The 13,863-nt window shown below is 35.7% G+C and overlaps 1 protein-coding gene across 4 annotated transcripts in view; it reads right to left on the reverse strand.

Moving 5' to 3' along the window:
• LOC125255252 (testican-2-like) overlaps nucleotides 1-13,863 on the reverse strand; it is a 113,386-nt gene that overhangs the window by 44,396 nt on the left and 55,127 nt on the right. Inside the window, exons 3-5 of one of the 4 annotated variants that reach the window (XM_048170302.1) lie at nucleotides 12,201-12,301; nucleotides 8,811-8,934; nucleotides 7,163-7,205 (exon numbers count right to left, since the gene is read on the reverse strand). In XM_048170302.1, coding sequence (XP_048026259.1) covers nucleotides 7,163-7,205; nucleotides 8,811-8,934; nucleotides 12,201-12,210 — 177 coding nt within the window. In that variant the 5' untranslated portion in view covers nucleotides 12,211-12,301. Of the gene's footprint in view, nucleotides 1-3,275; nucleotides 3,610-7,162; nucleotides 7,206-8,810; nucleotides 8,935-12,200; nucleotides 12,662-13,863 lie in introns of those variants that run through there. The other 3 variants (XM_048170300.1, XM_048170299.1, XM_048170303.1) reach the window with 3 other exon arrangements.

Genomic DNA, 13,863 nt, shown 5'->3' on the forward strand with positions numbered 1-13,863 from the left:
GTCAGACAAAACAACCCAGTGTTTGGGTAGTTTTTGCGTTACCCAGATCCTGGGTCAGACGTAACAACCCAGCGTTTGGGTGTTTTTTGCATTACCCAGATCCTGGGTCAGACAAAACAACCCAGTGTTTGGGTAGTTTTTGCGTTACCCAGATCCTGGGTCAGACGTAACAACCCAGCGTTTGGGTGTTTTTTGCGTTACCCAGATCCTGGGTCAGACAAAACAACCCGGCGTTTGGATAATTTTTAACCCAATGTTTTTAGAGTAACATTGTTTTTAGAGTGTAGAATGCCTGATGTTGTTCACATGTGTGGAATATTTCTTACATACCTATAAAAAGAAAATATGCAAAAACAATGTCTCATCATGTTTTTGTGGCCATTTACTTTCAGAGTTTGTTACAAATATGCAAGGGAAAAAAAACAGCTCAATAATTAAACTGTAATAATATGAGTTACACTCCAAAACAGGGGTTTTTTTTAGCAGTGATTCCACAGAAGAACCATTTCTGGTTCCCCAAAGAACCTTTCGGTGATCAGTTCTTCAAAGGACCATTTTAAAGAACCTTTTGTGGAATGGAAAGATTGCATGAATGTTGTTGAAAGTTTCTTCATTAAACCAAAGATGCAATAAAGAACATTTATTTTTAAGTGTCTTAATTGAGAGAAAAAAGTCAGAAGAACTGTGAGATAAAAAGTCCCAATTACCTTTTATATATTTTTTATTCTGAGGCAGAAACAAGCTTCCACAGAACGATGAGTTGATTTAAGATGAACGTGGAGCAGCACAACACAACAAAACCTGTAGTTTGTCAAAACAGCCCTCCAACTAACCAATCACATCTCAGGGCTACCTAAGACCACCGGCCTAATAACACGGACACAATCTCCGGCCCTCGCCTGTCACCGGAGCCGGTCCTGCACTGAATGACAGTTCCCAAGGTGTCTTTTGGGAGTAAACACAAAACACACAATGTCTGTCTTTGTAGCGCTAACTCATCCAGACAGGAAGGCCTCGGGGAGCAGACGAGACTTCAGCTGTCATTTCTCACTACCTCTCACTCGTTTCCTCCGTTTCCCACTCTCTCTTCCTAACAGCGTAATGGAGATGAGGTGAGATTATGTGTGGAAAAAGAGTAGGGATTGTTTTCTCGAAGCTTTGCCAAAAAAAAAAAAAAAAATCTGTGTAGACTACAATCATCATAATATAGATGAACATAAAGCACATGCTTACCATAAAACACACCTGAAATAATGATTCTCACAACATTCTTTAAAAAATTGAGTTTTCACAGCGATGTTGAAGTTACCCAGAAGGTTTAAGGTTCTTCACTATTTATTCTAAATGATTTATCGCTGCACATTTTTGCTTTAAATTCATGTTCCTCGTAATCTTGAATCAGAATATCTTCTCCTCCCTCTTGCAGCATCTCTTCTCTTCTCTGATGACGAGGGCGGGGCAACCTGTCACTCACATGACATCCACCAATAGCAAACCACAACCATACAATCAATTCCCCACAGACAAAATCAAGCCCCGCCCTACATTTGTTCTTGTTTGAGAAGCGCTTCAGTCAGATATACATCACAATAGGGAAGAAAAGATTAGTGCAACTTCCATCTCATGCCGACTTTAAACTGGAAATTTCCTACTTCCAACTTCATGATTACGAGCTCGTCACATTCAAGTGCTTTGTTGTCGGAAATAACAGGAATCATGCAGGACACCAGGTATATTCTTGCCTATTTATTGGGAAAATCGTATTAAATCCAATTATTATGATATTTAGCGTCCCATTCATTGACAACAATATAAACATTCACCGCGCAATCTAGATAGCTTGCTTACGTTTCTGTAATTTCGGTAAAAATACAGGCTATTTTTGCTGTGTATAAAATATAAAATATGCTTCAAATGGTTATTCATATATGTAAATATGCCAAACTCGGGAACTTGAGGGGGCGTTCACGTCCAATTTTTAACTAGTAAACTCGTAATTCCAATAGCATGCGAAGGTAGTATAAGCTAAATGAAGAAAAAGTAATCTAAAAAATAAAAAAAAACTAACTAAATAAACATATTAAAGGATTAGTTCACTTTTAAATAAAATTTTCCTGATAATTTACTCACCCCCATGTCATCCAAGATGTTCATGTCTTTCTTTCTTCAGTCGAAAAGAAAGTTTAGTTTTTTTCCGTAAGTCGAATAGGGAAGGAATACGGAAAGCGGAAGCACGTGCAAGACGATAATTTGTGTTTATAAAGCATATACATTTGTATTTTTTTCAAAAATGACCGATGGTTTCTCTAGATAAGACTCTTATTCCTCGTCTGGTATCGTTTAAAACTCTTTGAAGCTGCAATGAAACTGAAATTTTGACCTTCAACCTGTTGGAGGTCATTGAAGTCCACTATATGGAGAAAAATCCTGGAATGTTTTCATCAAAAATCTTCATTTCTTTTTGACTGAAGAAAGAAAGACATGAACATCTTGGATGACATGGGGGTGAGTAAATTATCAGGAAAATATTATTTAAAAGTGGACTAATCCATTTAAGTATAAATATTCATTATCGACAGATATCAGTAAAACAAAATGAATTAAAATAATATTAAATTTAATTCATTAAAAGTATGTGGGTCGATGACAATTACGGTTTCAAATCGATACATCCTGCATCCCTATAAAATAAATCATGCAACACTAAGATGTAAGACTAGATGTTATTTGTAAATAAAAAAAATATCAAAATCACTTTCATACTGAAGCTTGCATTGCAATAGCAGAGACCGGGGCTAGTTGTCACAAAGTCTGCATCTACATCAGTTTTACTCTAGCACTGTGTGTTGGCTTCAAACATTATAAAATTTAACATGATGAATTGATAACTTCTTTCTATTTTTATAACTGTTTTGTCAGTTTTGCACGCAGCTTAGCCTCATAAATGCATCATAAATACAAATGTTTTGTTTTTTGTTCCATACAACAACAACAACAAAAATCTCAAATCAATGCCAATTGGTTCCACTGTGACAACATGCCCCACTATATGAGGTATATATGAACAAAATTGTTGTTAATGGCAGCAACGTTGGAAACGTTAAACTGCATTTTTGCAGTCAAGACTTTAAAACGTGTTTGTCGATACTTTAAAAATATAGGCTAGCCTTACAATGCTGCAGTTCATCAGATAATTTCATCAGTTGAATTTGCAAGTAGATAAACACCCAAAATAATGCACTGATTTAAAGCAGACAGACGGCGGAGAAACTCACGTCTCTGAAGCGGTTCCAGTGCTTGACCGTGCGGCTGTACTGGTGGACGGTGGAGAGCCACTGCTGCTCATCCTCCATGAAATTACCGCCGCCGATCTCTCGCGCTTCCCTCGCGCTCATCAGAGACGCGCTCAGTGTCACGAGCAGCAGCTGAACAACAGATAAACCTCTCATCATGATCCGTTTCTCACGAATAAACACGAGAGAGATCCGAGGCGATGGTCTGATATCTGCTCAGGTGACGCGCAACGGTCGAACTGAAGAATGAGAGAGCGCGCGGGCGCGCGTGCGCTGCGGCAACAGCATCTGTGCGGATCCGTCGATGAACTGAGGCAATTAAATTAATCAATTAATGCTGACATTCACGAAATAGCGTCTTCAATTCGGTTCGATAAAAATAAGTTATAAAATAGCATAATATTACCATTTTTACACATTTACATGGTAATCTCATGGAATAACATATCCTAGTTACATTATTGGATATGAATATGTTATATATTGTTCAACATTTAATACATTGGCATGTGTATTTTATATATATATATATATATATATATATATATATACACACAGCATATATATTTTAGAGATGCACTGATACTAAATTTTTCCACCATTACCGATAGTGATATCTGCCGATACAGATAACAAGACCGATAACTGGGGGGTTCTGGCTTTTATACCTTCTTTTAAATTAATGATAATTTCATTAGCCTATAATTAAAGGGTTAGTTCACCCAAAAATGAAAATTCTGTCATTAATTACTCACCCTCATGTCGTTCCACACCGTAAGACCTTCGTTCATCTTCGGAACACAAATTAAGATATTTTTGATGAAATCCGATGGCTCAGTGAGGCCTGAGCAGCATGACATTTCCTCTCTCAAGATCCATTAATGTACTAAAAACATATTTAAATCAGTTCATGTGAGTACAGTGGTTCAATATTAATATTATTAAGTAACGAGAATATTTTTGGTGAGCCAAAAAAACAAAATAACGACTTATTTAGTGATGGCCGATTTCAAAACACTGCTTCAGGAAGATTCGAAGCGTTATGAATCAGTGTGTCGAATCATGATTCGGATCGCGTGTCAAACTGCCAAACTGCTGAAATCATGTGACTTTGGCGCTCCGAACAGCTGATTCGACACGCTGATTCATAACGCTCTGAATACATAACGCTTAATTCTTTCTAGAATTTATTTTTCATCAACTTGTTTCAGAGTAACTGTATCAGTTATAAAAAACACATTACTCAAATTAATATTAACACACATTAACTACACTCTGAAGATTAAATGAATATATTTTAACTTTCTGACTGTTATTAATTCATATAATATATATATATATATATATATATATATATATATATATATATATATATATATATATATATATATACAGTACAGTCCAAAAGTTTGGAACCACTAAGATTTTTAATGTTTTTAAAAGAAGTTTCGTCTGCTCACCAAGGCTACATTTATTTCATTAAAAATACAGTAAAAAACAGTAATATTGTGAAATATTATTACAATTTAAAATAACTGTTTTCTATTTGAATATATTTCACAAAGTAATTTATTCCTGTGATGCAAAGCTGAATTTTCAGCATCATTACTCCAGTCTTCAGTGTCACATGATCCTTCAGAAATCATTCTGATATGCTGATCTGCTGCTCAAGAACATTTAATGTGTACAATTGTACAAATATTTGTGTACAATATTTTTTTTTCAGGATTATTTGATGAATAGAAAGTTCAAAAGAACAGTGTTTATCTGAAATCTAATCTTTTGTAACATTATAAATGTCTTTACTGCCACTTTTGATTGATTTAATGCATCCTTGCTGAATAAAAGTATTCATTTCTTTAATTTCTTTTCAAAAACATAAAAATAAAAATTTTTACTGACCCCAAACTTTTGAACGGTAGTGTATAATGCTACAGAAGCTTTGTATTTCAGATAAATGCTGTTCTTTTGAACTTTCTATTCATCAAGGAATCCTGAAAAAAAAGTACACAACTGTTTTCAACATTGAAAATAATCATAAATGTTTATTGAGCAGCAGATCATCATATTAGAATGATTTCTGAAGGATCATGTGACACTGAAGACTGGAGTAATGATGCTGAAAATTCAGCTTTGCATCACAGGAATAAATTACTTTGTCAAATATATTTAAATAGTACACAGTTATTTTAAATTGTAATAATATTTCACAATATTACTGTTTTTACTGTATTTTTAATTAAATAAATGTAGCCTTGGTGAGCAGATGAAACTTCTTTTAAAAACATTAAAAATCTTTGTGGTTCCAAACTTTTGGACTGTACTGTATATTGATATTGAACATCAAACTTGTTTCTTAGCATTTTCTTTACACAAATCACAAATTCAGTGCATTTTCCCGCCCTCTTTTGATTGACAGGATATATCGGCCCTGACTGTTTTTAAATTATCAGACGATAGTGTGAAAATTTGCTTTTATCGGCCGATACCGATTATTACCGATATATCGGTAATACATATTTTATATTATATATATATATATATATATATATATATATATATAGGTGAAAAACCTTAACTAAATGTAATTAAAAACAAAGTCTAGTGATGGTACCAGTGGTAATTCCATACTTTGATTGATATATATCATGGTATTGAATGATTGCCACATTAAAATACTCATAAATAAGCCTAAAACTATGTGTTTTTCCATGGTACAAAGTACTTCAAAGAATGCAATGGTTATGGTATTGCCATAGTACATGTCAAAAACATGGTAATACTATGGTATTTTTGTTAGTAATAATAATGCAGGGTGTTGAAACTCTCATTCACCACAGCAACATCGTTTCAGCACTATTTCTTCTATTTTTAGTGGAATAAACCAAAGATTAGTTTAATGAGCATATGAGGATTTAATAATCCGAGATTATACCATCATCTACACACAAATCCAGCATATGTGTGTGAAATGGACATGTTCCTCATATAATACAAGAGTTTAAAGATAGATTATTGTGGTGTTTTAAAGGTCTGATAACACATTTCTGAACTAGCGACATAAATCAGTCAGTTCTGGAACAGATTATTATTAGTTGCAGGTTTAGATCGAAATCACAATAATCTGCTTTCTCTACAATAATCCATGCAACCCAGTGAAATATAAATAGGTTGTTTAGTAAATCAAACTCCTGCCGGATGTTTGTCAAAACGTACAATTTGGAAACGTATATTTACAAACATATTCGTGATCATGGAAAATCAATATGGAATTACATTAATAAAGCTGGCAGTTTATCAATAGGCCTAGTGTCAAATAATAAATGTGTTATTTATGCAGCATTTGTAAATATGAGGCTACTCACAATTTAAACCCGTTCAAATGAACATATCTTAAATAAATCTGCCGCTAAACCTGATCACAGTGACAAGGAAAGCATTGAGTTAAACAAAAGCATCCCAGCAGGTAGCCTTTTACTAATTGGAAATACATCCTCAATATTATGTTTAAACCCTCAGAGAAATCATGTGCTAGTTAACAAACTTCAGATTGAATTGGGTTTATGGTTACATGACATGCAAATATAAAAAGCTTGCACTTCATCAAAGATGTCTGAAGATAATAAATGAGAAGTGTTCATGAATTGTGAGAGGTTGTTAAGACAGCTTGTGAATGAGATGTGGAGGTTGCAGGTGGGCGGAGAATCCTGCATGTGTGAAAGAAGCCCACGGCCTTAACTCAACGCTGATTTATTGAGTGGGAAGATGTGAAATCATGTTAGAGTTCACTGCCTCTATATAGTGAAATAAAAGCGTCTGTTGGCAGCATTATTCAGCTGAAAAAGAAACATTTAGTTCATACGACTCACTGCAAACCTGGAGATGGTGAGAATCGCTGACACTGCATCGCTCCTGATAAAGAGAAGAACAGAGAAGAGACATTCAACTTTAAATATAAAAGACCAGAGCGAAGAGTGTTACCTCAATGACAAAATATAGCTGCGAGCAGCAATTATTGGGGTTCAAGCACTTTAAGGCCTTTCAGCATATGGGTAAAACGGTATTATGTTTTATTTAGCAAGCCTGTAACCATCTCGATCATAGATGGAAAAGACCATTTACAGCCAATACAGGCAATTTACCATAGTAAATATGTGGTTTTTAAAGCTTTGTAACAGTTATCGAGGTTGAGCCAAAAACCTAGGACTAGTTCGCCAAAGTTGTTTTTTTAAATAATCTCCAATATTTAACGAACGATTCGATGTACAGCGGCGGTCCTAGAGGCAAAGTTGCTCAGAATGAGGAGTTCTACCATATGGTACAAATGTTGTGGACGTGTGCGTAAAATTGTGCGATACACGATTATTTATGCACATGAAAAACGTGAGGGCACCTCCTGGTGGCTGATGTCATTCGAATTTCTCACAGGCCTCTAGGGCCGCGAGTCAAACATGCCTAGCGAGTTTCGTCCTGATCGGCCTCCATTAACCTTGTCTGATAGCTGCTCAAAATTCATTGGCCGATTGCAGACATGTTTTTTTAGATACATCAATGTCCTCATAGACAATCATGACACCTCGGACAAAGACTCTGCATACCAATTTTCAAGTCAATCGGACTAATGGTGAAGTAGATATTAGCCATTTTCATGTTTTTTTCCTGTTATAGCGCCACCAAGTGGCCAATCGCCACATTCTTTTTCACACGACCACAGAATAAGCTCTTACATAGATGTGCCAATTTTGGTGAAAATATCTCATTCCGTTCACGAGTTGTAGCCATTTTAGTAAAAGTGGCTCCACCCACTTTGAAAGTTTTGGCGGCCCTTAGAGACCGTGAATCGAAATTGAAACTTTTTTTTGATAATTATTGACAATCAGACTCCAGAGAATCTCACTACACTGGTTTGGTTCCAATCGGGCCAAAAACCTAGGACTTCACAAAATCAAAATATCCAGAAAAATTTCGACGAGCGAATCCAAGGCGTGCATTTTGTCCGTCTTGAGCAAACAATATCAGACATTTTTTCAATATCAGTTATTTTGACTGCTGTAGCGCCCCCGTCAGGACGATCGGGGCGAGCCTTGGTGACGTTGTAGATGGTGTGAGTACTACCAGTCTCTACGATTTACAGTCTGGTCTGCCTGACCACTTTTAGGGGAGAATGCTGATCCTTAGAAATTTTAAAAATTACAATAGAGTTTCAGCGCTACGAGTTTGAACCCCTAAAAAAAATCCTACCTGATGAGTCTCAGATGTCATTGAGTAAAATGTTTCATTTAAAGGTACACTATGTAGCTTACTTTTGGCCCTCTAGTGGTTACAAACAAAACTGCGTGCATTTTGCAGAAGAACACTATTTTGGTTGTGCTTTGGCTCTGCGTGACTGTGCGGATGAATATGATTTGATAAAAATGTTGTTAATTTTGAACAAAAAAAGAGTTAGATGAGAATTCTCCCATTTACATGCAGGACAGGAGGTTTAATGTGGGCAGCGCTGACTCACGAGTTACTCACTGGTGCTGGTTGACATCAGGACAGGGTGCTGGTCTTCTTCTGACAATTACTGCTGAGCCTTTGAGAAACACAGTCTTTTCATGAAAACATCTCCTAAAGAAACTGGTTTCACATCGGCATCCATCTAGAACAGTCAAGTGTGCAAATATTTAATGACTATAAGTAGAAATAGAATCATAAGTTTTAAAATAAAAAAGATGACATTTTTGTTCTTTCCACCAACATGGCCATTATTTTATAAATAGTAAGTGATACAGCATGATTCACATACACATATGATTTAATATGTGTATATTTTGTCAGTCTTGTTAAAACAAAATTAAAGGCATGCACGTCCCAAAAATAGTTTGGTGCAGTCTGTTCAAATTCCAAATCAAGAAAGAGATACTGAGAAAAAAAAAAATTGCAGCTGTAATTGCTTGCATTTTCTTTCCTCACACTGGAAATGTGACTACATTATGGGATACAGTAAGGGTATTACAGCTAACTAGTGCCCAAAGTATATGTATATATATTTATATATATAAAGCGTATGTGAACACTTGAATGCACAGCCTTTCAAAGCATACTTCATTTGACTCATACGCGTACACAGGTGTTCAACGCATGCGCAGTTTTGAGCAATCTCTCGCCACGAGTTACAACCCATGTAAACATCTTTGTATTCTTTCATGCTAGAGTTGTATAAATGAGGGTATTTTCTAACCTCTTCACACAATGTCTCGTCTGTATAGGCCTCCATTGTCGCTGTAGCTTGCATGTGTTCCAGCCTGTTCTGTTTATGTAGTTTTTCTTCGACTACCTTGTGAATCGACGCCCCCAGGGCACGGTTGCCACCTTGTGGATAAACTAATTACTGCAAAAAAATTAAATATGCATGTAACTTTTTACACGCGGTTACAAAAAAACCTAAATTATACTTCACTTTTTACACATACGCGAGGGTCAGCGTACAGTGCACATGACACGAATTTTGTCATCAGAAGAGTACTTTGTACGCACATGCGTATTTAAAGGTGCAATATGTAAGATTTCTGTCCGCTAGAGGCCTATTCAAAACAAAGGTGTAGGTTGATGATGGCAAGTTTGAGCGTGGACTCTTGGGACATGTGGTCTTCACCTCACCGGCCAGTGGAAAACAATTGGGATAGGACTCGGGAAGAAATCATGTTCATGGATGCGATTATTAACGTTACTGTAGTATGAAGCAGAGCAGGAGCGAGTGTTGTGGAGCTGAACGAGCGATTGATCAACACACGCCTCACGAGCAGCGGGACTTTTATTATGACACAGTCACTGGCGCCGCTTCCGCTTTTCCGGTCATGAGTATGAGGTAACGCAGCTCTGTTTATCATATTAGATACATTTGAGAGTGTTGAAAATGATGTTATAACGTTACTCTGTGCGTTCGCTCGGCGTCTGCTGTGAGACACTGTTACACACTGCAGTAAGATAGATCGATTTTACAATATCAGATTAAATACTGGGTGGCTTGTGTTGATAAATGGCATGCAATTAATTTTAAAACGTATTGTATGATGGAGAAAATGCTGTATTACTGTTAATAAAAATAAAGCTGCATCTGATTATGCTATGTTAGCTACTTCACAAAACTGTTTTTCTCTGAGCCATGGTAAAGCATGGTACTCTATTTATTTATTTGTATTTTTTAAGCAGGAAAAGATTAAAAACAATCGGGCCTGACTCAGTATAAAACTGTTTTTCAGCAGGTTCCTGCTCTGCAGAACATAAATACCACACACACAACAAACTCCAAGATAAGACAACGAAAAACACACAAACTCGCAAAAAATCAAGAAAATTAGATTTAAACAATAAGACTAAACGTGTTGAGCTATATAATAATAATTCGTTTTCTGTCTATAAATATATCAAAACACTTGTTCCCTTGTCTATTAAAACATGTAAATATTAAAGCGTCTTTGGTGTTTCCATGGTTTCTACAAAATGAAACCGGAAACCGAGGGTAACGCGGGTATGACGCCATTGACTGGCGACTCCTCACACGTCCCGCAGCCTTGGTTAAAATTGCAATTTCCTCAAGATTTACAAATAGTTGCAAACATTTGGGATATTGTAAGTACTCAAGTGAACAAACTATATAACACTGACCTAGTGGTTTTTGGATATTTTACTGCAAAAATCTGACATATTGCACCTTTAATGGGTTGTAACTCGTGGCTATCGAATGCCTGTGTATGCGTACAACTCAAATGAAGTATGCTTTAGGATAAATCCGGCAGTGCGCATACTCTTCTGATGGCGAAATTCACATCATGCGCGCTGTACGTGTAAAAAGTGAAGTATACTTTGGGCTTAAGACTAAAACCAAAATAATTTTGTTACTTGAAATAAAAAAAAACATTAAATGAAATTAAATAAAAATAATAAAAATGAGATAAACATATTTATAACAAAAAAATAAAAGATTTTAACTAACATTTAAATGAAAATGGAAAATATAAAAAACATATATATGCGCATATACACAAACACACGTATATTAGTGCTGTCAAATCAATTAATTGCATCTAACATAAAATATATACACACACACACATATATATATATATATATATATATATATATATATATATATATATACACTTTTATGCTAGATGTGATTAATCATCAATTTGACAGCACTGATATACGTATATGTATATATGCAAGTTTAAAAACCGCAGTAAAGAGACAGATCAACCCACAATCATGTGCAGATTCACATACAAACTGTTTTTCTAAAAGCACAAAGTTTTATTTTTCACGCTGTGATCAGCAGTGAGTCGAGGGGAACGCTGACGCTCTTGAGATTTCTGCGTCCCAGAAGATCTGAGTCATGAGTCGACCCTTGACCTCTGACGCATTTGGAGGACCTGTTCAAAAATCAGACAACTTACCTTCAAATCATGTCATACTGTGAGTCAATCTAAATCTCATTAGTCCAAGATCTCTAGCGAGAGATGACCGCAAGAGACGTGAACGATCAGATCAGCTTCATTTACTCGTGTTCTGCGAGCTTTCTTAATATCTCACATATAAAGACACGCTCAACTTAGTGAGGTTTGATCAAATATCAAACTAGCTGTGAATGACATAGTCATACTTTTTAAATAAAGTGGAGATAATTCAGAGACAGATTCGTAGTGTCACTTACAGTAATACAGTCCTGTCTTGATAAAACTCATGATCTCATTTGTGCCGAAAGCGTGCATTTATAATGAGCCGCTAATTACATCCTGGCAAACAACCATTTTTAGCTGAACTATTTCCAAATATGTGAACTATTATACTGCATTTATTCATTAGCATAAATCTCAGCTCTTCTCCAGCAAGAGGAGAATCTGAGCTCAAATCTCATTAACTTACAAATGAGCATCTCTGTGAGAGCGTGTCGACTGTGAACGCGTCTCTCTCTCTCTTCATCCTCTCAGGAGACTCTCTGGCTCTGATGAAGACATTGTGCTGACCTTTAACACACACACACACACACAAGCCTGAGAAACCAGCTCACACCCATGAGAGAGACTGAAAGAGAAGCATTTTGGGTCCAAATTCAGCTTTAACTTGTGGCTCTGCCTGCATGCTAAGTGTGTGTGGGTTTATTTCTCTGCAGAGACTCCCTTTACTTTATATAAAGACACGTTTAACTGTAGACTTTCAGTGTTGTCGAGCAAATTGCTATATTAAGAATGTGTTTTATATATTATATTATTTATAATATGCTTAGTTTATATACTATATATACACATGTTTATATACATAATATACATCGATCAGGCATAATGACCTTATGACCTTAAGACCCACTAACAGGTGCCGTGATGAAGAGATAATCAGTGTTATTCACTTCACCTGTCATAATGTCATGCCTGATCACTGTATATATATACACACACGCACATATACATACAGGATGAATTGTATTTACCTTATTTATTAATCTGTGCAATCAGACATAACTGAACCTCACAAATAATAACGAGAGCTTCATATTTTCATGGAAAGATTCTCTAGAATGATCTCGACAGGTTTCTTTTGAATGAAACATCACTGACATTAACCTGAAGAGTGACACATTTTCTCTTTCTGGACTGACTTGATGTTTCTTCATTCCATTTAAGAGCATCTCAGAGCAAACAGCTTTATTTTAACCTTATAGCGCCACCTGCTGGACACTGACTGACAGCACTGACCACTACAAAACAAACAAGACTTCAACAGAAGACCTTTAAACAGTGGTCCAGGGTCCACTAGGGGCCTCAAGATGACTGCCATTTTGAATAGTAAGCTCACCAACTTTGGAATCAACACTAGAGCGCCACCACCAGTTCAAAAATTTTTAACACCAGTTTTAAACAATTTGTTCTAGAAAAATGAAACTTGGTACACCAGATTCTGCGGATCACATTCAACATCTTACAGTAAGACTCCGCCCATTACAGTAGCAGCCATTTGGAAAAGTACTACTTTTCCTTTAAATTTTTGTCAAATTCTTATGAAAATTGGCTCAGATGATCTTTGGACCGAGTCGCACAGAAATGACTGAACAATTTTTTTTAAATTAATCTTTATTCAAAAGTTCATTATAATGTCGCAAACTAAAAGTTGACCCAAAGTTAGTTCAGAGTCTGTATCTCAGCCAAACTTTGATTAATCGAAATGAAACTCAGTAGGCTTCATCAACCCCATGGTCTGAAGATCCGTGCCAAATTTGGAAACAGCACCACCTATGGGTCATGAGATACAAAAAAATGGCTATTTTTGCTAATAACTTTTGAACAGTTTGTCAGAAAGTCATAATTTTGGATTCCTCGAGTCATGCCGAATCCGTAATCATTTGCCATTAAAGTATGACAAAACAAACATTAAAATCAGCTAAAAATAACTTACTTTGATCCTCTCAAAGATAATCAGGATTCCTTAAAACACTATAGACATTTATTTAATGAATATACATGTCTATGTCAAACTCTAAAATATTTTATTGCAAATATTATATTTTAAATCAATATATATATATATATATATA

This window comes from Megalobrama amblycephala, linkage group LG20 (assembly GCF_018812025.1).
Source record: "Megalobrama amblycephala isolate DHTTF-2021 linkage group LG20, ASM1881202v1, whole genome shotgun sequence".
In the NCBI taxonomy this organism is placed as follows: Eukaryota; Metazoa; Chordata; class Actinopteri; order Cypriniformes; family Xenocyprididae; genus Megalobrama; species Megalobrama amblycephala.